Source organism: Panthera pardus, unplaced genomic scaffold, assembly GCF_024362965.1.
Source record: "Panthera pardus isolate Hobbes unplaced genomic scaffold, ASM2436296v1 HiC_scaffold_10, whole genome shotgun sequence".
Classification (NCBI taxonomy): Eukaryota; Metazoa; Chordata; class Mammalia; order Carnivora; family Felidae; genus Panthera; species Panthera pardus.
Window position 1 is genome coordinate 37,849,141 of NW_026526655.1, and position 27,180 is coordinate 37,876,320.

Below are 27,180 nucleotides of genomic sequence, written 5' to 3' on the forward strand. Positions count from 1 at the left end.
TGTCATCACGGGGCAAAATACCCAGGGAAAAAACAAATTAGTTCTATTACAATGAATTTAACATCAGTTAGTGGGTTTAAAACTGTAACATTACCCTGGGAATGCAAGCTGGTGCAGCCACTCTGGAAAACAGTATGGAGTTTCCTCAAAAAACTAAAAATAGAACTACCCTACAACCCAGCAATTATACTACTAGGTATTTATCCAAGGGATACAGGTGTGCTGTTTCGAAGGGACACGTGCACCCCAACGTTTCTAGCAGCACTATCAACAATAGCCAAAGTATGGAAAGAGCCCAAATGTCCATCGATGGATGAATGGATAAAGAAGATGTGGTGTATATATACAACACAGTATTACTCGGCAATCAAAAAGAATGAAATGAACTTGCCATTTGCAACTACGTGGTTGGAACTGGAGGGTATTATGCTAAGTGAAATTAGTCAGAGAAAGACAAATGTCATGACTTCATTCATGAGAACTTCAAGAGACAAAACAGATGAACATAAGGGAAGGGAAACAAAAATAATATAAAAACAGGGAGGGGGACAAAACAGAAGGAACTCAGAAATATGGAGAACAAACTGAGGGTTGCTGGAGGGGTTGTGGGAGGGGGATGGGCTAAATTTGGGTAAGGGGCACTGAGGAATCTACTCCTGAAATCACTGTTGCACTATATGCTAATTTGGATGTAAATTTTTAAAAATAAAAAATAAAACAAGTTAAAAAAACTAACATTATCCTTGCTAACAATGTAATCATGGATTAATTTTTTTTTAATGTTTGTTTTTGAGAGAGAGAGAGAGAGAGAGAGAGAGAGAGAGAGCGCGCACAAGCAGGGGAGGGGCAGAGAGATAGGGAGACACAGAATCCAAACAGGCTCCAGGCTCCCAGCTGTCAGCACAGAGCCTGACATGGGGCTCAAACTCACGAACCAAACCATGAGATCATGACCTGAGCCAAAGTTGAACGCTTAACCAACTGAGCCACCCTGCTGCCCTATGTAATCACGGATTTCTAATTTGATTCTATTAAAAAGCATTAACTCATTAAGAATTTAACTGAGAAACTGAGAAATGCAAAGTTAACACCTCAAGTCAGGGAAAATGTACACACACAAGGGAACTAGGATACTTACAGAAACATAAAGTTAGCTACTTTCCCAGTTATGACAGGAGAAAGAGTGAGTTAAGAGTGAGTTGACTATAGGAGCAAAATTCATGGAAAGTTTTAATTTTGGGATCTATATTGGATAATCAAAAAAAAAAAAAGTGCAACCTAATTTCCTTATTGCACAGAACTGCGAGTTTTCTTTTCCTCCTTTCTTAGATTTACTGTATAAATCAATCTTTTGTCAGGTTAATTTTTTAATGCCACTTATGTACATACATGTGTATTTTCAAAATTCTGTAAAGAGTATTAAGGAAAAACAGTAACTTTCATTTAGGTCCTATACCTAGTACAATGAGTCAATTTCATGGTACAATGAGTATGAGTAAGACCTCAATGTGAATACAAAAGCAAGCCTACAAACTGATGTTTTCTTTTTGGGGTATTTTTTTTTATGATCAATTCCAAACACACAATACAGGGAAAATGGAATGAGTAAGAAAAAACATACTTTATTTCCCCGTTAACACCAAGTCATATTACTCAGAATGTGTTTCAATATACTTAGCCAGATCACCAATCCCAGCCACGGCCTTAGTTCAAATGTTTACTATGAAAATAATCAAGCAACAGAAATCCATTGTGAGACACCATCTAGAGAGAACAGCTACATTGCTATATATAATTTATTAACTTAGTAGTTTAGTCTCTCAATATTTAGCAAGTTTGTGTAAAAATTACTACTCCCATTGGTTTCTAGTGACATTAATATAAATGCATAATTTCAAAGTCAACATTGCTTTCACTATGAACACAAAACTTCTTAAAAAGATAGTTAGTTGTGAGTTAAAGTAACGACTGGCTGCTGGGATAGCACTGTTCAAGGCCAAATACACTGCCAGGCTTGGAAAGGCATAAATATATACATACACACTCAGTTTGCTATTTCCTACATATTTGCTACATGTCCTTTGTTGTATAGTATGGTATAAATTATTTCCTTAAATTTGAAAAAAAAAATCAAGATGAACACATTTTCATCTTCATTTCAAAATAACCCCTTTAAATGAAAAAGTTCTCATTTGTTAATTCTGTTCAAGAGATGGATTTAAAATATTTTCTTCACTACATGTATAATTTTTTGCCCTATCTTAGTGCCTCATTACAACCAGTTTAGCAACAAGACCTCCAGTGCTTTGTTAAAAATTGCATTCAGTAGATGAAAAGGTTGTAAAATCTGCAGTTGGATCTTTCTCAAGATACTGAATTATAACAAAGTCAAAAAAATGTATGACCATTCAACACCCTTGGAAGCTGTGAATTATTGCAAAAAAAGACTCACATGTGCATATAATTCAAACATAAACTTTGTGGGGAAGGGATGTAAAATAAATACTACAATATTTTTCAACTCTTAAATGTTTCTTAGATGGTTAAATGAAAAGATTAATATTACTAACAGGAAGAATCAAACTATCTTAAAGAGTGCTTTCCAAGTAATTAGAACAATTTTGCAAAACAAAGATAAGCAAGAGCCTATGCCAATACATTTTTCCTGTAGTGTAATGTAATTGCTAATATGAGGTATAATCTGTAAGCAATTAATACAAATATAAATAGGTATAAGCCACACTAAATCACAGTCTGGTGAAAAGCTTCCCAGCTAATGTAGTTTGGGTAAGGAATTAAGGGAAATGAGAAGGGCAGGGCAGGTTTCCAGTGGGAACATCATTTACATGCCTTATCATTATCATCATCTTGTATCTAACAGTCCACTGCTGCAGAAAGGTAAGTCCTTTCCAAGTATGCTGGTCTAGAATATACTTTATGTAGCACAGTAAAATTATTTAGGTATTACTAATACTTCATTTGCATTTATATTTGGATTATACACATAATCATATATGTGTATCAAAAACTATAAACAGAATTTGAAAACACTTTCATCTCATTTTTGAAAAGTTAACAGTTAAGACTGAACTATGTACTACAGAATTTTCTAGAATATCTAAACTAGGGGTAAAACCAAAGGAAAATATTACTATTTCTTTAGTAAATGGCTTGTGCGAAACCTCAAGCTCACTCATCTTTTCATAGACAGGTTTATCTGATGAGGATTGTGATCCAATGATTGTTTAGCAGCAATTTTACCAAACTGTAAATTCTTTTATTAACAGGCATTATAAACAGATAATACTAATCTTATTTAAAAACCATGAGTGCCACACTGGTGAATATACAGCTCATGAATAACTTAAAAAGTATTTCCCGTTTTAAAAGGCAACACTCAGCATACAAAAACCTATACTAAACAAAGAAACTATAATATGGATACATGATTGATGTGTCTAAACGATATATATACAGTACATAATTATTGTTAATTATGTGATCAGTACATTTTTTTCTGTATGATTCCCTTCATGCTTCACTTTCCCCAGAAACTGAATTCTGAACTTCCTCTTCTAAAATTGGTACGATCAGGTTATCCTTGGACATCAAATTATATTTCATCACGAATTTAGTAAACCGGTGACACAAAAATGTTTCATTCTGTAGGGAGGAAGAAAAAAAGATATTTTACTATTCAAAACCAAAAAAGCCTACATGTAATATCCATGTATATTACTGTCATTCTGATAAGAATGCATCAGGATAATTAGTGAAATATACTTACTTCATATTCATCAAATATCTGCCGATGATGAAAATAAGCATGTGAAAATATTCTGTAAATCCTACGGCATACTGATCCTAGTTTTGCTACAGATGATTCCTTTATGCTAACCCTAGAAATAGGAAAGAAATCAGATTCATAGAGCTGGACAGATCTTAGGAACAATGTTGTCTAATCTTCTCAATTGACAAGTGTGGAGACTTAAACCTTGGGGAAAAAAGTGACCAGTGCAAGGTCACAGTGCTAATAAGTGGCAAGAGCAGGACCAGGACCCCTCCCTGTTCCTTACTCCTGGGCCAGTGCTCTTTCTACATAACCACAGTGCCTAAGATACTCAGTATTGTAAGCTTTGAGACTTTATGAAAGTTCAATGCAATTAAATCTCCAACAAATCAAAATTTCCTAGAACATAATATTTACCACATTAACACTTTGTACACTACAGATGATTAAAACTACTAAAAGGAATTATTGCTTTATTGTACAGAATTTGATTTTTTCAAATAAAAAATGCTTGCATATTTTTGATATTAAAAAATATATACAGGATACTGAAGCAAAAAATAGTATCTTTTAACATATTTTATATGAGCTCTTTGAAGTTGATATTTAGGGCGGCGGGGGGGAATCTCCAAATCTATCCATCTGATAACAAGTGTCTTCACAGAATAAAAGGCCAGTAACAAACCTCACTAATAATATATTACAATATGCAGAGCCTTCTTCCCAGATCTTAAAAATCTGTAAGCAAGGATAAGGAATCCTTCAAAAACAAGCAGTCCAGTCCAACTTAGGAAATTGTGCTCTTCAGGCATGCTGTCTAAGAGGAGGCTAGCTCTATCACAGATTCAAGAAGTTAAGTGTGTAAATACCACAACTCTAAAGCAGAAGAGGGACAGCTCTGCAGGAAGTACCCTTGACAAAACTGGCCTGTGAGCTTTGCGAGCCAAGTGCTGTTGCTTTTAGTTTAACCACAACCTTAATTTCAAAATTTGAGTAATTCTCAACTAGCTAAATATAAAATAGCTTAAAAAAAAAAAAAAAAAGTTTAAAGAACACAATTCATTAAGCAGCAACCTAGTTTGTTTTAATAAAAACATCAACCTTTCAAATCAAATCCAAAAAAGTTTAACACCATGTTTACAAGTTTTATTTACCTGCTGGGAAAATATTTATTGCTATTCAGAAGACATGCAGCACCATCAAGTGTGTGTCTAGTATAGTCTATTGCAGGACACTATAAAGGAAAGGATATAAAAAATGCATCAACATAGAGCTCTACCTCTTGCATGAGGTCTGTTATGAAATACTTGTCTTATTCCAAAAACATGAGCATGTCTGAAGAAAAACGTCTTACAATATCAGAATGACTATAAAATTTAATGTTACAACAAAACTACATTAAAAAAGAACAGGTGAAATTAATTTTAATGATATATTTCTCTATCTACCCCAAATTATGTCAACATATAACTGATACAAAAATTATTAATGAACTTTGGGGTATTTAAAAATTAGCAAACATGTAATTCACATACCATAAAATTTCTTTTAAAATGTTTATTGCTTTGGGGAGCAGGGGGCAGAGAGAGACAGAGAAAGAGAGGCTCAAGCAGGCTCCACACTGAGGCCCGATGTGGGGCTTCGTATCACGACCCGAGTGGATGCTTAACTGACTGGGCCACCCAGGGGCCCTGGCAAAATTTCTCTTTTAAAATGTACAACTCAGGGACACCTGAGTGGCTCAGTCGGTTAAGCATCTGACCTCAACTCAGGTCATGATCTCACAGTTCATAAGTTCAAGACCCATGTTGAGCTCTGTGCTGACAGCTCAAACCCTGGACCCTACTTTGGATTTTGTGTCTCCCTCTCTCTCTCTGCTCCTCCCCCATACACATTCTGTCTCTCTCTTTCAACAATAAACCTTTAAAAAATAAAATAAAATAAAATAAAATGAAATGAAATGAAATGAAATAAATAAAATAAAATAAAAACTCAGAAGTTTTTAATATATTCACAAATTTATGCAACCATCATCAACTACATTCCTGAAAACTTTCATCACCCCATTGTGGGGTGTGTCTTTTCTTTTTCCATTAAAAAAAAAAGTGGTAAAATACATTTAAGATGAATTCTGCCATTTCAACCTTTTTTTTTTTAAGTTTCTATATTTTGAGACAGTTTGGGGGGGGGGGGGAGGGGAACCAAGATAGAGGGAGAGACAGAATCCCAAGCAGACTCCATGCTGACAACAGAGAGCCTGATGTGGAGCTCAAATTCACCAACCATGAGATCAGGACCTGAGCTGAAGTCACGCACTGAACCGACAGAGCCACCCAGGTGCCCCCTCCCCTGTCTCAACCTTTTTTTAGATGTACAACTCAATGGCACTAATTACATTCACCACTGTGCAACCATCACTTCTATGTATTTCCAACCAAAGGTTTTTCATCATCCTAAACAGAAACTCTGTAAACCATTACGCAATAATGTCCCATGTCCACTATCCCCCAACCCCTAGCAACCTCTAATGTACTTTCTGCATCTATGAATTTGCTCTTTATAAATATTTTATGTAAGTGGAATCATGTAACATCTACCTTTTGGTGTCTGGCTTATTTCACTCAGCATAATGTCCTCAAGGTTCATAAACACTGTAGCATGTTATCAGAACTTCACTCTCTTTTATGGCTGAATGATATTCCATCCTGTACATTCCAGTTATCCACTCATGGTGGTTTTGATGATTAATGAGCATTTTTTCATGTGCTTATTGGCCATTTGTTTATCTTCTTCAGAGAAAAGTCTATACAAATCCTTTGTTCATTTTTAACTGGGTAATCTTCATTTTTTTTAAGTTTACTTATTTGAGAGAGAGGGTCAGCATGTGCATGAGTGCATGCAAGTAGGGGAGGGGTAAAGAGAGGAGATAGAGAAGATAACCCCAAGCAGGCTCCACGTTATCAGTACAGAGCCTGACACAGGGCTCGAACTCACAAACCACGAGATTATTACCTGAGCCGAAATCAAAAGCTGGATGCTTAACTGACTGAGCCATCCGGGCACCCCAACTAGGTAGTTTTTTAATTGCTGAGTTGCAATAGTTATGTATCTGGGTATCAGACCCTTATCGGACATATGATTTATTTTCTCCCATTCATAGACTGTCCTTTCACTTTCTTGACAGTGTCCTTTGAGGCAAAAACAATTTTTAGTTTTGATAAAATCTGAATATTTTCTTCTATTACTTGTGTTTGTGGGGTCATATCTAAGAAATTATTGCCTAGTCCAAGACCGTGAAGATTTACACATATGTTTCTAAGAGTTTTATAATTCTAGTTGTTATATTTAGGTTTTTGAATCATTTTGAGCTAATTTTTGTATAAGGTGTGAGTTAAGGGTCTAACTTCATTCTTTTGTATACAGATTACCTAGTTCTCTCTTAATGAGATATTTGATGTTGTCTTTCTGTACTCTTTGAAAGGGTATTCTATTTCATACTTTGAGCATATCTCAGTTTGGACTACCAACATTAAATGCTCTGTAGCTGCATGTGGTTCATGACTACTATTGTATCAGCATAAATTTAGATCTTTGATTGGTTACTGGAAGAAAAAAAAAACTTTTTTGGACTTGGGGGAAAGGTTTTATCCTGTTTTAGCTGCTTCCCTCCATCTCTCTCCAATTAACTCTCAGTTAACTAATCCTATTTTGTATCATTTGTAACAGCAAAAAGTTAGCAAAATATACAAGGTTACAAAATAAGAAGCAATTTGTTCACAGGCTTTTATAAATTCTATTTTGCCAAATATATATTTATAATGCTACTGCAGTCCGCATGTGACTGAAAGGGCTAGCAGATGATAACAAGTTGTTGTTGATAACAAGTTGTCACTTACAGTCACTATGTACAATTAACTCTATCTGTTGCAATGACTCTTTAATTCTCAAGAACATTGAGTAAAATCACCATTGGTGCTGAGCACCCTGCCTCTTCTACTTTACAATCTTCCCTGTTCTTTTCATCTGTAAGAACAACTTTCTTAGTTCCTAATTTGTTAGTTGCTATTATTTCCTGACTACACAATTATTCTAAGAGTTCATAAAGTGTCCTTTCAAGATTTTCTTTTGTATTTTTACAGAAATTCCTTTGCATACAACTTACCACTTGAAAATGCCACCATCATTCATCCTCCCTTGACACAATTCAATGGAGCTGGTCTTCAGCAAACAATGTTACAATTCTAAGACTCATTCACAAGACCTAATGCTGATAATCATCCTATCTTATATTTATTACTAATCAAGAAAAAAAGCAAATATGACAATGACAGTCCATATAAATCTCATAATACATCACAAACTGGGTATCTTTTCCACTCTAAAGTGAGAATAATGCATCTTTACTATTTGCCAAAATGAAACTAGCCTTCTTGATTCAGTTTCCTAATTGCAATTATCACATAATTCACTATACTATGTAGCCAATTTCAATAAATTATCAATAAAACTGCTATGTGGATTTTCCCATATATAAAATGATAATCTTAATATTGCTTCAATTAACTAACACAAAAAGAGTTAACACCCTGAATGAAATTAGTCATCCAAATAAGTCATCCAGTAAGTCAACTTGTCTATTTGCTTAGACAAATACCAGATACTTCTTATTTTGGAGAACTTGCCTTTTCATTTTTTTTTTTTTAATATGAAATTTATTGTCAAATTGGTTTCCATACAATACCCAGTGCTCATCCCAACAGATGTCCTCCTCAGTGCCCATCACCCACTTTCCCCTCCCTCCCACCCCCAACAAACCTCAGTTTATTCTCAGTTTTTAACAGTCTCTTATGGTTTGGCTCCCTCCCTCTAACTTTTTTTTTTCCTCCTTCCTCTCCCCCATGGTCTTCTGTTAAGTTTCTCAGGATCCATCTACATAAGAGTGAAAACATATGGTATCTGTCTTTCTCTTTATGACTTATTTCACTTAGCATAACACTCTCCAGTTCCATCCACATTGCTACAAAGGGCCATATTTCATCCTTTCTCATTGCCAAGTAGTATTCCATTGTATATATAAACCACAATTTCTTTATCCATTCATCAGCTGATGGACATTTAGGCTCTAAAAATATGGAACGCTTACGAATTTGCATGTCATCCTTGCTCAGGGGCCATGCTAATCTAGTCTGTATGTATCGTTCTTCTAATTTTAGTATATGTGCTGCCGAAGCGAGCACAGAACTTGCCTTTTCAAATAAAAGAACATCAGATGTGAATTTTGCAAACAGAAACTCACTTGTCTTTAAGCCTTAGAGGTCTATCAATAAAATGATCATTTGACAGTCTATAATTCTGCAGAATTGGCCTAACCCCAATTATTTTCAATGAGTTTAAGTATCCAAAAAAAAAAAAAAAAGTACTATGGATTAAAAGGAATGCAGAGCAAGGAAAATGCAATGCATAGTTTAAACAAACTAGCTACAACTTTTGAAATAACTAAGGAAAACTGAATATGTACTGGATATTATATAATATAAAGGAATTACTTATAACTAAAAATGTTCTATCAACAATTGCTACTTCCTATACTCTCACCATGACAAAAACTAAATGAGGAGAAAACAACATGAATAACTTTTTCAATGTAGGGCCAATTATGAAGAGGAAAATCATTATGGTGTGTTTCAAACAAATAGTAAGAAATATAAGGGGTGCCTGAGTGGCTCTATCGGTTAAGTTTCTGGCTCTTGGTTTTGGCTCAGGTCATGATCTTATGATTTGAGAGATCTAGCCCCACGACAAGCTCTGTACTGACAGTGTGGAATCTGCTTGGGATTTTCTTTCTCCCTCTCTCTCTGCCCCTCCCCCACTTTCATACACACTTTCTCTCAAAATAAATAAACTTAAAAAAAAAAAAGAAATATTAAAAAAAGTAGGTAAAAAATACTGACCTATAAAGTTAAAAAGCCCAAAAACAACATTTCTTTAATAGATAACTCATCAACTTGTAATCACCAACAGTTATTCCTATCAAAAGAAATTACGAGGCGCCTGGGTGGCTCAGTCAGTTGAGCACCAGACTCTTAATTTCAGCTCAGATCATGATCTCATGGTTCATGCGACCGAGCCCTACGTTGGGCTCTGTGCTGACAGCATGGAACCTACTTGGGATTCTCTCTCTCTGCTCCTCCCTGCTGTGCACACTCTCTCTCTCAAAATAAATAAACATTAAAAAAATTATAACTGAACCAAAAAACTAAACATGTATATCTCATCCATTATACAGTAGCTATCAGCATCATATGGTAGATGTTATTCTGTAATAGGCAATGAATCATAAAGTGAGTTCTAGCCCATGATATTATCCAATTATGAAAAATGATAATCATAAATCCTAAAATAGCACTGGGGCAATAAACTCAAAGAACTCTAAACCAAACAGCAAAATAAACAGTGAACTAAAACACTAAAAATTTATTGACCACTCTCATGGAGAGATTTAGGTTATGATGATTTTATTAGGCATTCTATTTCATAATGTCTCACCTCTTTTGGAGTCTTATGAGCTGCACAAAGAAAAATCCATTGTTCAGTTGCAGTCATCTGAGTACATGTATCTGGATGGCACTCACTCTGTTAGAAATAGTTACACTTCTTAATATGTAAAACAATGAAAAAGTCTATCATTTGGGTTACTACACTCCCATGTAAAAGTACAGAATAATTAGAAATGTTGGGTAAGTCTTTGGGAGCACCTAATGTTACAAAAACAGAAAAAAATCAGTACTTTCAATAATAGCTTTAACTTAAAGAAAATATTACCTGAAGTTTGACAGCAAGTCCATTTAGTTCAAGACAGAATTGCCTAAAAATGCAAATATATAAATGAAAAGTCTTATCCATCCTCCACATTATTTTCAAAATACTAACTGTAAAAACAGAATCCCATCAGTACCATCCTCCCTTTGTCGTCACCACTGTCAACACCATCTGAATTTACATGGCATATTTTGTACAAAGGCATACAGATTAGTATGCAAAACCCAAAACTAACAACCCTAATAATGTTCAATATCAGCCTCCAGTGAGTTGATCATAATTATACACTGGAAATTGGTAGAATTTTTCTGAATTTGGAAATAGTTACCAAAATGCTTAGGAAGTATGTACTTTTATTTACAAAGTCATTCTCCTAGAAATCTATTCTAATAAAATAATCAGAATTGCATACAGATAAATGTATAAAGACATTGACAGAAAATATAAAATTTTTTTGAAACATTCCAAATAATCAGCAATTGCAGAGTAGCAAAATGTTGGTATATACATAAACAAAGGATATATATTTATATTTACAGTAAGATTCCAGTTATGTAAAACATCATGTGTGTATTTATCTGAATACAAACATAAAACTAGATGTTTTAAATACCTGAATATTCTACAAACTTTGTTCTGATTACAAACAACATGTTCCTTATGAAAACTTTAAATATGATCAAATATATAATGTACAATAAGAAGGTCCTTCATAATTCTACCACCTCTCCCAAAAGTTAATTATTACTTACATACAAATTTGATTTTCTATGCAAAGATTAAACTATATTGGGACCAAATCATACACAATTTTTTATCTTGCTTTTTGGTCACTTAGTAGATTGTAGCATTTTTTCATGATACTCTTCTAAAACTGCCAAACAGAATTATAAAGCCTAGAACAATTCTTGGAACATAGTAAGTGTTCAAAATGTTTTTTAATAAGTGAAGAATAGAGGAAATTGTGTAAGATTGAGATCATTTTTAGACAAACTTGTTATTTTATATGAAAAGACCATCAATCCTCTATGTCACTAAGATAACTTACTTTAATAGCTGTCAAAATACTGAACACATCCCCTCTAAAAATCTTACCTAATTAATCACTATTATGTTTCCCCAACAAATGAGAACAGTGTGGTTCCCTACAAATGCAAAACTAAAACCTACTTAGTTAGAAGATAAAGGAGAGTCGCAAAAGGGAAAAAACAAAAAACCCCACACATATATGAAAGAAAAGCTATAGAAGAAAGCAAATAAGGAGTCAAATTTTCAGTTCTCTGTAAATGTATTTCCTTTCCAGATCCCTAACAATTATGCAGTTCTTAGATCACAAAAATAACACTATTTCTGAATCACCACATCACCCTCTACTGCCCTGTATCTATAGGCTGCATGCAAGTTTTCAAGTTGTTTTCCACTAAGTGGTAATAAAGACAGGTGGTGAAAAATAAGTTTCTCATCTACTTTAACTCACGTATGGCCAACAGCAAAACTAAGCTAACTGATTTGGCAGTGTTTATGGGTACAATCTGTGGCACACAGTGCAAATCTAACAGCTTCCAGTTAATTCAATATAGGGCTAACATATAGTTGTGCAGCTGAAGAGACAAGCCAGAGCTGAAATCCAGCCTATGCTCTAATCTCTTAAATCATACATAGGATTGCATCCACTCAGAAGAAGGAGCATCTCTTCCAATTACAAAGATTCCATATGGGCTAGTGGGAGATTTGAATGAAGTCCCATTAACATCATAATATAATCAACAATATTAACCAATAAGAGCAAGTATTAAGCCTCAAATCAATTACATCAAGTACATGCAAAAACTCAAAAAGCTACTTTTGAAATTCTTCTTGGTCAACTATAAAGATATATACACTATGATGAAGACACAAAAGAATATATACGTGATATTTAATACATAAATACGAAACCAAAATAAAGTGGCTAATGTTCAGGGAAAAAAAAAAAAACCTAAAAATAACAGCACCAGGACAAATGGAATATGCATGAGAAGGATTTTATAAGTTTTGTATACTGCATATTTTATAGTCTAATTAAATATGGAGGAAAAGGTTTTCCTAGATCTTAAATTAAAATCTTATATGCTAAAATCAGCCCTCACTTGTTAGGATTATGCTTGTAGTGAAAAAAAATCCCCACTTATTTTCATCATTAATCCTAACAGGTAAGTAAGTAGTTATTTTCAAAGCTGATTAAAATAAGACAGAGGGGTGCCTGGGTGGCTCAGCTGGTTAAATGTCCGACTTCGGCTCAGGTCATGATCTCATGGTTCATGAGTTCAGGCCCCACATCAGGCTCTGTGCTGACAGTTCAGAGCCAGGAGCCTGCTTCAGATTCTGTTACTCCCTCTCTCTGCCCCTCCCCTGCTTACACTGTCTCTCTCTCTCTCTCTCTCTCTCTCTCTCTCTCTCTCTCTCTCTCATAAATAAATAAACAATAAAAAAAAATCTTTTAATAAAAAATAAAAAAAGCAGAGAATCTAAAGTGCTATTTTGATTTATAAGAATGGGAAAATATCTACATATTCATACCTTCAATTATCATGCACTGAGATGTATTTTTAAAAAACTATGTCAGGGGAACCCAGCTGGCTCAGTTGTTGGAGCATGTGACTCTTGATCTCAAGGTTGTGCGTTCGAGCCCCACATTGGGTGCAGAAATTACTTAAAAATAAAATCTCTAAAAACACTAGATCAAATAGTCAAGTGATTTGTCTAAGAAATCAGCAGAGTACAAAGAAGTCTTAGCATCCTGAAATTGCTGGACTGTTATGACAAGATATTATGTCTTAGCAATGTCTATGTAACAAGTCTGTAGCAAAAAACAAAACAAAAACAAAAACACACCAGATCAAACCAAACCAAACTGAAAAACAGTGCCCAGTCTACAATTTGTGGGACTCATCACAAAAAAGTGGTCTAATTTATGCAGGGAAAGTCCTATTTCAATTTCACTTATTATTTAAAAATTAACTTAAAAAGTTACAAACCCTGGGGCGCCTGGGTGGCTCAGTCGGTTAAGCGTCTGATTTCGGCTCAGGTCATGATCTCGCAGTTCGTAAGTTCAAGCCCCGCGTCAGGCTCTGTGCTGATGGCTCAGAGCCTGGAGCCTGTTTCAGATTCTGTGTCTCCCTCTCTCTCTCTGACCCTCCCCCGTTCACGTTCTGTCTCTCTCTGTCTCAAAAATAAATAAACGTTAAAAAAATTTAAAAATAAAAAAATAAAAAAAAATAAAAAGTTACAAACCCTAATGAACATCTATCTCTAGCTACATTCTTTATATTTAACCTACCAGCTCATCTCAGCTCCCATTTACAGAGAAGCTTGCAACTTCAAGAAATAACTTAGTAACTTCAGGATTAAGCTGCCTTTATTTATTTTTTAATTTTTATTTATTTTGACAGCAAGTGTCAGCATGGTGCTTGATTCAGGGCTCGTTCTCACAAACTGCAAGATCATGACCTGAGCCAAAATCAAGAGTTGAATGCTTAACCAACTAAGCCACCCAGGCACCCCTAGGATTAAGCTGCTTTTAAAGTTAATTCTTGTTAACTAGTCATTCACTAGTCTTCAATTTTCTCATTCAAAGGGCATCATCAAAAGTTCCCAAACTCCTTCAGAATTACAATTAATTTTTATTTACCACAGTTCACAGTAGTTAATAGGCAACTCATCAGACACCAAGCTTAGACTGGAATCTTGTGTTACTTTATAGTGAAATAAACTTTATAGAGAAATAAAGTTTATCATGAGTGAAAAAATAGAAACAATGTATTTGTGGTTAAGGAATAATTTGTGTTTAAGAAAAACTATGTAGGGGCATCTGGATGGCTCAGGTGGTAAGAATGCTACCAACTTGATCTTGGGTTCATGGATTTAAGCCCTACACTGGGTATAGAGATTACTTAAAAAGGCCGGGGGCGGAGGGGGGCGGGGTGCCTGAGTGGCTCAGTTGGTTAAGCATACGACTTCAGCTCAGGTAATGATCTTATGGTTCGGGAGTTCGAGCCCCACATCAGGTTCCATGCTGACAGTGTGGAGCCTACTGGGGATTCTCTCTCTCCGCCCCCCCCCCACAATCTCTCTCTCTCTCAAAAATAGTTTTTCATGGGCGCCTGGGTGGCTCAGTCAGTTAAGCATCTGACTTCGGCTCAGGTCATGATCTCACAGCTCGTGAGTTCGAGCCTCACGTCAGACTCTGCTGACAGCTCAGAGCCCGGAGCCTGCTTCGGATTCTGTCTCCCTTTCTCTTTTCCCCACCTCCTACTTGCACTCTGTCTCTGAAAAATAAATAAATGTTAAAAAAATTTTTTTTAAATAGTTTTTCCAAAAAAAAAAAAAGAAAAATTGTGTAAAAAGATAATGCCCAAATCCATAAATTAGAAAAAAAAAATCAGTGAATAACAAAGTTAAAAACTTTATAATACCAAAAACACAAAAGCTTTAGAATTCAGCTTTTTAGTCTGCAATTACATAATGATTTTTATTTATGATTCATAATCATCAGCATTAAAGGTTATTTTTACTAATAGAAATACTACTACTATTTTGATATATTATAAAGACTTACCTTAAATGTTCATATTTCCATACACCTTCATCTTGGCCTTCAGGTGGTTCAAGAATTTTGTCAATATTGGAACAATCTGCTCTTATGTTCTGCTGAATATACTATAATAAAAAAAGTTCTCATAATTAATTAACATACTATAGTACATGGTAAATCTTAAAATATATTTAATTTTTGAGTCCATGATTGCTCCTATGTTTCAACTTTTTTAGGTTATACACATAACAGGAAATCAAGTAATTCAGAAGATAGGAGGTAACCCTTACCTTCTCCAACTCAACTCCTTTGGGGTAAGATATATCACATAAATGCAGATATGGTACTTACCAGGACTGGATGTGGGATCAAAAGTGAAACTATGATTTTCATAAGGACATAAAATGTAAACCATATAACTGTGGTACATAATGCATGATTCTATTAATATGCATTATCCAGAATAGCACATCTATGGAGACAAAAAATAGTCGTTCAGGACTGGAGAAAGAAGGGGAGACAGAGGAGAATGGAGATAACTGCTAATGTGAATGAGGTTTCTTTTGGTGGGGAGTGAAGATGTTCTAAAATTAAACTGTGGTGATAGTGTAGAACCCCGTGAATATACTAAAAACCATGAATGTATATTTTAAATGGGTGATTTTAGGGTATGTGGTATCCAATAAAGTGTTTAAAAAACAAAAAATGACTAGCAGAAAAGCTAAGTTAAAAAAAAGGCATGGACATTCATTTTTAAAATTAAATAAAAATTTCAGATCTTTTTAATGTTTCATGCAATCTATGATTTAAATAATCTAAAATTTGAACAGGCTAAATAAGACTAAGATACCTAATTACAGAAATAACTACGAGGCCTTGTTATGCCAATGTATTTTGCCTATTTTCAGGCAACCTTTCTTTGAAAATTACTCTGTCAAAAGCTTGCTCAAAAGATTTTAATGATTCTCTAATGCCTGTTTAAACTACTCTCCCTGGTTTTCTGACCCCATCTCAAGTTCCAAAGTTCTGCATGAAATTGATTCTCGCAAATAGACAGAACCAAATTCTTTACCTTTTCCACCGGCCACCTCAAATTCCATACAATTCTTTCCAAATTCCCTTTCCCCCCAACACACTCGTCTTTGCTTTTATTCAATAAATAGCATTTATTTATTTTTTAATATCTCCCTCAAAAAACAGAGACTCAGTTTTGTTTTAAATTTTAGTATTAGAACCTGGCACATAGGAGGTTTTTAACAAATTTTCACTGTCTTTTCCTAAACTACATTACTTGAAGTCAAGGATAAAGATACTACTTACCTGAAATGTTAAAACCATGGGGGATTAGGGATGAAAAAATTTACCAAAAATGGGGTGGAGACTGATTCTTTAGTATTCTCTGGTGATCCCCAAAAGAGTTTGGTAGTTAGGCACACAAAAATATATTCTATGCAATACAGCTGGCTCATAATGAATACTAAGTCTTTAACCACATGTTTATAACTGAATTTACTCAAAATTATTCAATTTTTTATAAGTAGAGGTACAAGTTGTCAATCTTCAGGGAATCTAGATTTTATTAATGATAATACATGTAAAACAATTAAGAAAACAGGGGCGCCTAGGGGGGTGACTGGGTGGCTCAGTCAGCTAAGTGTCCGACTTTGCTCAGGTCATGATCTCACAGCTTGTGAGTTCAAACCCTGCGACAGGCTGTGCTGACAGCTCAGAGCCTGGAGCCTGCTTCAGATTCTGTCTCTGTCTCTCTCTGCCCCTCCCCTACTCACCAGTGTTTCTCTCTAATATAAAGAAACATTTAAAAATTAAAAAAAAAAGAGAGAGAGAGAGAGAACAGGGGCGCCTGCGTGGTTCAGTCGGTTGAGTGTCCAGCTCTTGATTTTGGCTCAGATCATGATCTCGCGGTTTGTGGGTTCAGGCCCCATATGGGCTCTGTGCTGACACGGATCCTGCTTGTGAGTCTCTCTTCCCCCTCTCGCTCTCTGCCCCTCCCCCTTCCATGTCTGTGTACACGCTCTCCATTTCTCTCAAAAATAAATAAAACTTAATAAAAAAGAGAGAGAACAGAAGAAATCCTTAACTCTGAAAGAAAGCAAAAATGTGAGTCCTCCATACTTCTATGGAAAGAAAGACAGCTATCATCTAAAATGAGCTAAGAAAGGGGCACCTGGGTGGCTCAGTCGGTTAAGCATCTGACTTTGGCTCAGGTCATGATCTCACAGTTTGTGAGTTTGAGCCCCAAGTCGGGCTCTGTGCTGACAGCTCAGAGCCTGGAGCCTGCTTCACATTCTGTGTCTCCCTCTCTCTTTGCCTCTCCCCCAATCACACTCTGTCTCTCTCTCCTTCTAAAATAAATAAACATTAAAAAAAATTTTTTTAAATGAGCTAAGAAAAGTAAATGTCCTAGTAGCGGATGGGTGGCTCAGTCCGTTAAGTGTCTGACTCTTGATTTTGGCTCAGGTCATGATCTCACGGTTCAGGGGACTGAGCCCTGCATTATGCTCTATGCTGACAATGCAGAGCCTGCTTGGGATTCTCTCTCTCTCCCTCTCTCTGCCCCTTCCTCACCTGCACTTGCTCATGCACTCTCTCTCTCTCTCTCTCTCAATAGAAATATTAAAAAAAAAAAAAAGAAAGAAAATACCTGAGAATAAACCTAACCAAAGATGTAAAAGATCTCTATGCTGGAAACTACAGAAAGTTTATGAAGGAAATTGAAGAAGGTACAAAGAAATGGAAAAACATTCCATGCTCATGGATTGGAAGAATAAATATTGTTAAAAAGTCAATACTACCCAAAGAAATCTACATATTCAATGCAATCCCAATCAAAATTGCACCAGCATTCTTCTCATAGCTAGAACAAACAATCCTAAAATTTGTATGGAACCACAAAAGACCCCACATAGCCAAAGTAATATTGAAGAAAAAAACCAAAACGTGAGGCATCACAATCCCAGATTTTAGCCTCTACTACAAAGCTGTAATCATCAAAACAGTATGGTATTGGCACAAAAACAGACACATAAACCAATGGAATATAGACCCCAGAATTGGACCCACAAAAGTATGGCCAACTAATCTTTGACAAAGCAGGAAAGAGTATCCAGTGGAAAAAAAGACAGTCTCTTTAACAAATGGTGCTGGGAGAACTGGACAGCAACATGCAGAGGGATGAAATTAGACCACTTTCTTACACCATTCACAAAAATAAACTCAAAATGGATAAAGGACCTGAATGTGAGACAGGAAACTATCAAAACCCTAGAGGAGAAAGCAGGAAAAAACCTCTTTGACCTCAGCCACAGCAATTTCTTATTTGACACACCTCCAAAGGCAAGGGAATTAAAAGCAAAAATGAACTATTGGGACCTCATCAAGATCAAAAGCTTCTGCACTGCAAAGGAAAACAATCAACAAAACTAAAAGGCAACTGTCAGAATGGGAAAAGATATTTGCAAATGACATATCAGATAACGGGCTAGTATCCAAAATCTATAAAGAACTCACCAAACTCCACACCCGAAAAACAAATAATCCAGTGAAGAAATGGGCAGAAGACATGAATAGACACTTTTCCAAAGAAGACATCCAGATGGCCAACTGACACATGAAAAAATGCTCAATGTCACTCATCATCAGGGAAATACAAATCAAAACTACAATGAGATATCACCTCACACCAGTCAGAGTGGCTAAAATGAACAAATCAGGAGACCATAGATGTTGGTGAGGATGTGAAGAAACGGGAACCCTCTTACACTGCTGGTGGGAATGCAAACTGGTATAGCTGCTCTTGAAAACAGTGTGGAGCTTCCTCAAAAAATTAAAAATAGATCTCCCCTATGACCCAGCAATAGCACTGCTAGGAATTTACCCAAGGGATACAGGAATGCTGATGTATAGGGGCACATGTACCCCAATGTTTACAACAGCACTTTCAACAATAGCCAAATTATGGAAAGAGCCTAAATGTCCATCAACTGATAAATGGATAAAGAAGATGTGGTTTTTATATACAATGGAATACTACTTGGCAATGAGTAAGAATGAAATCTGGCCATTTGCAGCAACGTGGATGGAACTGGAGGATATTATGCTAAGTGAAATAAGCCAGGCAGAGAAAGACAGATACCATATGTTTTCACTCATATGTGGATCTTGAGAAACGTTAACAGAAGACCATGGGGGAGGGGGAGGGGAAAAAAAAAAGTTACAGAGAGGGAGGGAGGCAAACCATAAGAAACTCTTAAGGACTGAGAACAAACCAAGGGTAGATGGGGAGTGGGGGAGAGGGAAAAGTGGGTGATGGGCAGGGAGGAGGGCACTTGTTGGGATGAGCACTAGGTATTATATGGAAACGAATTTGACAATAAATTTTAAAAAAAAAGAGATTTAAAACCAAAAAATTAATTAATTAAATTTAAAAAAAAAAGAAAAAGAAATGTTCTAATGCTCCCTAAATATAATGTTTACCTTACAGAAATTTTTATATTGTTTCTGAGTTATTAGTACTATTAGCAATTTCTGTTCATTCTGAAAAATTATTTTTATCATTCTCAAAACCTCTGAAAACTAAAGATTTACAACTGTAATGTTTCTCTATCCTGTCCCTGTCACACATAATGTGGTATAAATCTAAATTTGGATTAATTTTTCAAGTGCATCACAAGATACACAAATATGAAATGGGGAAAAAAGGCAAGAATTGGCCCTATCATGAAAAGCTGTAATATTCTTAAGTACATTTTCAACATTATCTTTATGTTATTTAGTAATTCAGTTAAATGGAAAAGTAGTACCATAACTACACAAAACTTTTGTTGCTGAATTTTAACGCTGAGAGAGAGGTTTTGAAGCTGAGTAAATTATACAACTATGATTTAAGAAACTAGCTCTGTACTCTTTAAGAAATTCTACCAAAGAAAAATCCAGAAAACAACCTCACAAGAGTGTTCTTTATGCTTCCAAGAACTTTAAAATCCTAACTTACCACCATTTCTTGAAAAGAATTTTTTCAGGTAGCTTCTAAAGGTATTACCACTTCTACTTCATACTGTCACCTGATCAAGCTCACTAGCATTTCAGATGCTCTCAGTATATACTTACTTCCCAGGCCTTTCAAGTCTCCTCAGTACAGGAATATACTATACCATACTTCTGGACTAAGTTTAAAAAAAAAAAAGGGGGGGGGGGGGGACATAAAATTCTTCCTTCTGTTATGAAAAAGGCACAAACATATCCTTCCAGTGATTTATTCCTGTGGGCTGTAATTATTAAGAATTACAATGATCTAGTATGGTGTTTTACAGAAGATTTTTCCTAAAGCAGTTTTTAGAAATCATTTGGGAACAGTAAAATACCATTCAAAAGCATTTTATTGCTTCCAGTTCTAGGTAAGATGGAGTAAACACACATCAACTTTTCTCTCCCACCGTACACAATTATAAAATCTGGACAGAATGCATGGTATAGCAATTTGAGATCTTTGAAGAACAAATATCAAAAAGAAGAGCTGGAAAGAACACCAGATTCAAAGTATCACTGAACTTGCAGTGAAGTTGTGATGCTTCTTTTCCCCTCTGGTATCCCCTGGCCTAAACTCAATATAGGATGCAACCCAAAAAATGAGCTCTGTTGGTGCTAAAAGATCCAGGAGAAACTACATAGTTCTGGCTCAAGGAGTGGAAAATGGTACTCCTAAAAGCTCAAAAAGAATGAAAGAAAGCTGCTGGCTTTTTGCCCTCTGCTTTTTCTCCACTTTCACAGCCTATGCCTAAGACAATTCCACAATGGCAGCAAAAGCAGCTGGCAACAGAAAAATTCAAGAGACAAAATTCTCAGGAAGAGAAATTGTCCTCTCCATTTGGTGGTGGATCAAACTCTATTTCTTTTTCTCTCTTTGTCTTCCCACAACTGCAGCACAATTCTAGTAAGTGGTTTCTGGTTGGAAGATCAAAAAGGTGGGCCCCAGGGAACCAGAATGTATCAGAGAGATATTAAAGAGAGCAAAATTCAGAAATGTGACCCCATAAGGTGTTTATGAACTCCTGGGCTCAATCCTAGTCTGTGCATGCCCACATACATTGATCTGATCATAATTAGCATATGACAGACTTTGAGAAATGAACTAACAGATATACCTCCACCCAGGCTGACCACAGATTGGTACACACAGAACAGATTCAAGGAGGAGTACAAAGATTTGAAATCTGAACAAACACTGGAACTGGCAACCTGTATCTAACGAGGTCAGATACCTGCTAAAACAAAAATAACATTCTCCATGGGATTAAATAAGACCAAAGTCTCAACATAATATTCAAAATGTCCAGAATACAATCCAAAATTACTCGGTATACAAAGAATATGTGAAAATCTCAATTCAAGAAGATGAGTGAACTGGGGGAAGGGAGTAGTGGAAAGTTGTTATTGTTTAATGGACACAGAGTTTCAGCTGTTAAAGATAAAAAATTTCTGCAGATAGAGGCTATAATGATTCACAATAATGTGGATATATTTAATGCCACAGAGCTACACACTTAAAGGGCCCCTTTATAGTGTAAGCTATACACTTAAGCTGGCTCAATCGGTAGATCTCAGGGTCATGAATTCGAGCCCCATGCTGGGGGCAAAAATATAAATAAAATAAATAAATTTTTTAAAAAAGTACACTTAAAGATGGCAAAATGGTAAATATATTTACCACAATAGAGAAAAGCAGAGTGAACAACAAATAAAAACCTCAGAGAAATCCATGCTTAGGCACATAATGAAGCTGCCAAAAACTAAAGATAAGCCAGTGAAAAAAGACACATGACCTACAAAATATTTTAAAAACTGCCACTTTCTCATCAGAAACCACAGACAGAAGGAACGGACACAACATGTTCAAAGTGCTGAAAGAAAGAACTATCAACCCAGAATTCTATATCTAACAAAAATACCCTTCAGGAATGAAGATAAAGACATTTTCAGATGAAAGAAAACAAAAGATAATTTCTAGCCAGCAGATCACTCTAAAAGAATTGCTAAAGGAAGTTCTTTAGACAGAAGGGGGAAAATATAACACCAGAAGAAAAGTTAGAATCAAGAAAAACAGAAATTATAAATATCTGGGTATAATTATAATAGGCCATTCTCCTCCTGAGTTCTTTGAAATATGTTTTGGCAGATGACAGCAAAAATATAACATTGACTAATGGGGTTTCCAATGTATATAAATGTAATATTGACAGGAAAAGCATAAAGGGATAATGGGATCCATAAGATGATAGTTTCTACATCATATATTTCAAATATATTATACAGAGGCACCTGGGTGGCTCAGTTGGTTGGGTGTCTGACTCGTGATCTTGTGGTCAAGGGACCAAGCCCTGCGGCAGACTCTGTGCTGAGCATGGAGCCTGCCTGGGATTCTCTCTCTCCCTCTCTCTCAAAATAAATAAACTTAAAAATATATATTACATAAAGAGACAGACAAAATTAGAATTAAAATAGAACACTAAAAATGTTCAATCTGTAAAAAGGCAGAAAAGAGGAAACGAACAACAACAACAAAAAACCCAGAGGAAACTCAACCTAGATGGTAGACCTAAATGTAAACATATCTACCAGTGACTAAATTAATATTAAATGGCCTAAATACACCCATTAAAAGACACACACTCACACACACACAAAAAAAAAAAGAAGAAAAGATAACCCAACTATACACCGTCTACAAGAAACTTACTTCAAATATAGGTAGATTAAAAGTAAAAGGATGGAAAAAGATATACCATACAAACATCAATCAAGAGGAAGCTGCAAGGAATGAAAGGTGGTTCAGTATTAATAAAAAAAACAGGGTGTCTGGCAGGCTCAGTTGGGAAGCATGTTGAACTCAACACTCCCCAATTTCAAAACTTACTACAAAGCTACAGTAATCAAACCAATGTAGTATTGGTATAAGGATAGACATACAGACCAATGGAACTGAATGAGCCCAAAGAAATAATCCTTACATATATAGTCACATAATTTTTGACAAGTGTGCCAAGACCATTCAATGAGGATAGCCATTTAAACCATTTTTAAGTGTACAGTTCAGTGGCATTAATTACATTCACAATGTTGTGCAACCAAAGAAAAGACCCAATGGCTTCAGTGGTGAATTTTACCAAACATTTCAAGAATACCAATCCTGGGATGCCTGGATGGCTCAGTCAGTTAAGTATCCAACTTCTGCTCAGGTCATGATCTCATGGTTCATGAGTTTGAGGCTCACATCGGGCTCTCTGCTGTCAGCAGAGCCTGCTTCAGATCCTCTGTCCCCCTCTCTCCCTGCCCCTCCCCTGCTTGCACTCTCTCCTTCTCTCTAAAAATAAAGATAGATTAAAAAATAATAACAAAAAAAAAATAAAGAACACCAATCCTCTTCAAACTCTTCTAAAAAAATCAAAGAGGAGGGAATACTTCCTAACTCATTCTATGATGTCAGCATTGCCTGACACCAAAGTCAAACAAAGACACGTGAGGAAAACTAGAAACCAATATCCCTCATGAATACTGACACAAAAAATCCTGGCAGGCCAAATTCAACAGCAAATTAAGAGAATTATAGATCATTATCAAGGGGGATTTATTTCTAGAATGCAAGGATGGTTCAAGATACAAAAACTGATATATATGCCTCATTAACAAAATGAAGGGGGAAAAATCACATGTTCATCTGAATTGGTATATTTGACAAAATTCAACACCTTTTTAGGTCAAAAACAGTCAACAAACTACAAACAGAAGGAAACCAGTAACATAATAACTCAACATAATCAAGGTCACGTATGAAAAACCCACAGTGCACCTCATACTCAATGTGAAAGACTGAAAGCTTTCCTCTTAAGATCAAGAACAAGATGTCTACTTTTGCCACTTCTATTCAAAGGAGTATTAGCAGTTTTGGCCAGAGCAATTAGGTAAGAAAAAGAAATAAAAGGCAACCAGATTAGAAAAGAAGAAGTCAAATTGTTTACAGATGACATGTTCTCAATATGTACCTAAAGATTACACGCACACACAAAAAGTTCCAACTAATAAATTCAACAAAGTAGCAGCACACAACCTCTACTTTTAAAGGGAGATGGCTCAGGTCATGATCTCACAGTTCAAGCCCCACACTGGGTTCCATGCTGACAGTGCAGAGCCTGCTTGGGATTCTCTCTCTCACTCTCTTACCCCTCCCTGGCTCACTCTTTCTGTCTCTCAAAAATAAATAATAAACTTAAAAAAAATTTTTTAAGGGAGAAATATCCACACACTTTTCCTGTAATTTTTCCCAATTTCCAGGCATAGAACTCTAGGTTTATATTTCTGTGTCTTCCACAAGGCCTGTCTCATTGCCCAATAAATATCTGCTGATTGAACAATACATTCTTTACAGGCGATGAACAAATAAAGCCATTCATTCATGAATACTCTTCCATTTCCTGTGCTAAATATTATACTGAGTCCATTCGAAAGGTTTTTAGTATTTCTGTTAATATCATGAATTGGTTTTTATGCTCAAAGAATTCAACTGTATTCCTGTTTGATTTCCCAGAATCTTCAAATAACACAATAAATCCAAACAGCTTCTACTTCTATTATCTCACTATCAAGATAAAGCCAAGCCTCTCTTTATTACATATTTTTCCTTTAAATATGTTAGTTAACCAGGGCCCCTGGGTGGCTCAGTTGGTTAAGCATCTGACTCTTCACTTATACTTGACTCTTGACTTCGGCTCAGGTCAGGATTTCACTTTGAGTTGTGAGTTTGAGCTTTACATCAGGCTCTGTGCTGACAGTGTGGAGCCTGCTTGGGATTCTCTCTCTACCCCCGTCTCTGCCCCTCCCTTGCTGGCACACGTGCTCTCTCCCAAAATAAATAAATAAACTTAAGAAAAAATGTTAGTTAACCAATGCCAAATCCAACTTACTAGTCCAACTGGTTAGTTAACCAATTCCTAGTCCAATTTTACTCATCTTTTTGTTAACCTCTTAAAGCAACTTTTAATAATTGGCTATAGCAAGTATTTCTTTCCTAGATTCTAGATTTTACTCATTTTGGAAGAACTATTACATTTTTTTAAAACCCAATGTAGGGTGATTCTCAATAAGAACGCTTAAGAATCCCCTGAGGGGCTTTTCAACCCACACAAGTTACAGAAGTCCATCTCCTTGATAATCACTGCCTTAGTGAACTACTTAATAGTGGCAATAACCTAAAAGGAGGCATCTTAGCCCTCAAATGTATTAGAGAGCACAAACATTAAGAGCTAATGGCAACTAAAATTTAAATGTAAATTTAGGGGCGCCTGGGTGGCTCAGTCTGTTAGGCATCCAACTTGTGATTTTGGCTCAGGTCGTGATCTCACAGTAGGGCTCTACACTGACAGCATCAAGCCTGCTTAGGGTTCTCGTTCTCTCTCTCTCTCTCTCCCCCCCACCCCACCTCTCTGCCCCTCTCCTACTTGCACTTATATTCTCTCTCAAAATAAACTTCAAAATAATTTTTAAAAATGTAAGTTTAGATACATGTTCTCAAGTTTCAGTAACCACGTATGCTCTTTCTTCCTACTTAATCATGTTATTCTAATTTAGCATTCAATTAACTTTGAATTAAATTCACTCTAAAGTAAAATTTGGTACCCTAATTTGGCACATATTAATAGATATTAAAATGTACTTAAGCTTCAGTATAGCTTACTATGCCATCTTAAAACAAAATGAAAGACTGATAAAAGTTTTAAATAGGCATCCTGTTATTTCCATGGATTCTGACTTATGCTAAAAGACATAGGAATATTTAACTACTCCAAGGGAGGCAAAATGCTCAGGTTACTGGAGTTGCAAAAAACTATTGTTATTACCTGCTGAACAGCTAGCGTACTGTCCATTTCATCAAAGGATTCATCAGGCCAATTATAGAAATCCTATAAAAAAAAAATTCATGGTTAAAGCACATACAAAGTTACAAAGAGGCAACATTATTTTCATTAACTTTAATTCTTAATAAAGTCATACTGGAGAAGAAAGCTCTCATACTATAAACAACATGGTTATTAGTGAGTAAGTCAAAGGAACTTTAAAATGAACACCAAGATTTTATTTAACTGAACTACAAGTTAAAATTTTCAACCATAAATCCCTAAACTTTTCATGGATTACCTGAGGAGATAAATCTATCACTTTTTTGTTTATGGTGGTTAAATATCTCTCAAAAAGTTAAGTTGAAAAAAAATCTCCAAGCACTGATTCAGTTTTTACCTAAAGAGAATAGTTTGTGACGGTGGTGGCAGTGGTGGTGGTGCTAGTAGTAGTTATTGTCCACAAGTACTATTTTAGACAGACATTATAAATTATTATTCCAATTCCAAACGGTGTTTTAAATTTCTAAATCAAAATATGAGCTCTGCTAAAAAGTAGTCAACCAGTCTCCATTAAGGGCAATTGGTACTTTTGTGGATCACCTTATACCAGTTCTGAAATTCTCTATAAATAGTCCAGTTCACAGACATTCCCCTAAGTATTTAAGAATCTTCCCATCTGACTGATTTTTTTCAGCAAAGTCTACCTATGTATCCTTAGCAGGCAGCACAACATATAGTAGTTGCTTGATAAATGTCTCTGGGGTAAAACTGAGGGAAACAGGAGTAGTGAACCAGTGATCTATAACCCTGTATCAATCAACATGGGTAAGTCTCCAAACACTTTAAGCAAAAGCTGGAGCAAATGACAAATTCAGTGTACGATACCACATGAATAAAAATTTAAGAAAGTGCAAAGCATACTTCTGGAGACAATGCATACATAGTAAAAGTATGCAGCAAAGCAACGAGAATCACTATCATTTGGTTGGAAGAAGTGAGTAGAAGACAGAAGAGTGTGATAAAGAGGGATTTATCTGTATTAGTAACGTCTTAGTTATGAGAGTAGATGATAGGTATACCTTAAGTGTCTT

General features: G+C 35.6%; 1 protein-coding gene and 1 pseudogene across 2 annotated transcripts in view; both read right to left on the reverse strand.

Moving 5' to 3' along the window:
- Positions 1–1,602: 1,602 nt before the first annotated feature.
- Positions 1,603–27,180, reverse strand: part of MOB4 (MOB family member 4, phocein) — a 43,365-nt gene continuing 17,787 nt past the window's right edge. For both annotated transcript variants that reach the window (XM_019428359.2, XM_019428358.2), the window contains 7 exons: positions 26,090–26,152; positions 15,207–15,307; positions 10,613–10,655; positions 10,337–10,423; positions 4,945–5,024; positions 3,788–3,899; positions 1,603–3,663 (listed from right to left, as the gene is read on the reverse strand). In XM_019428359.2, the coding sequence (XP_019283904.1) occupies positions 3,532–3,663; positions 3,788–3,899; positions 4,945–5,024; positions 10,337–10,423; positions 10,613–10,655; positions 15,207–15,307; positions 26,090–26,152 (618 nt within the window). In that variant the 3' untranslated portion in view covers positions 1,603–3,531. The remainder of the gene's footprint in view (positions 3,664–3,787; positions 3,900–4,944; positions 5,025–10,336; positions 10,424–10,612; positions 10,656–15,206; positions 15,308–26,089; positions 26,153–27,180) is intronic.
- LOC128772696 (U6 spliceosomal RNA) lies at positions 8,915–9,027 on the reverse strand (annotated as a pseudogene).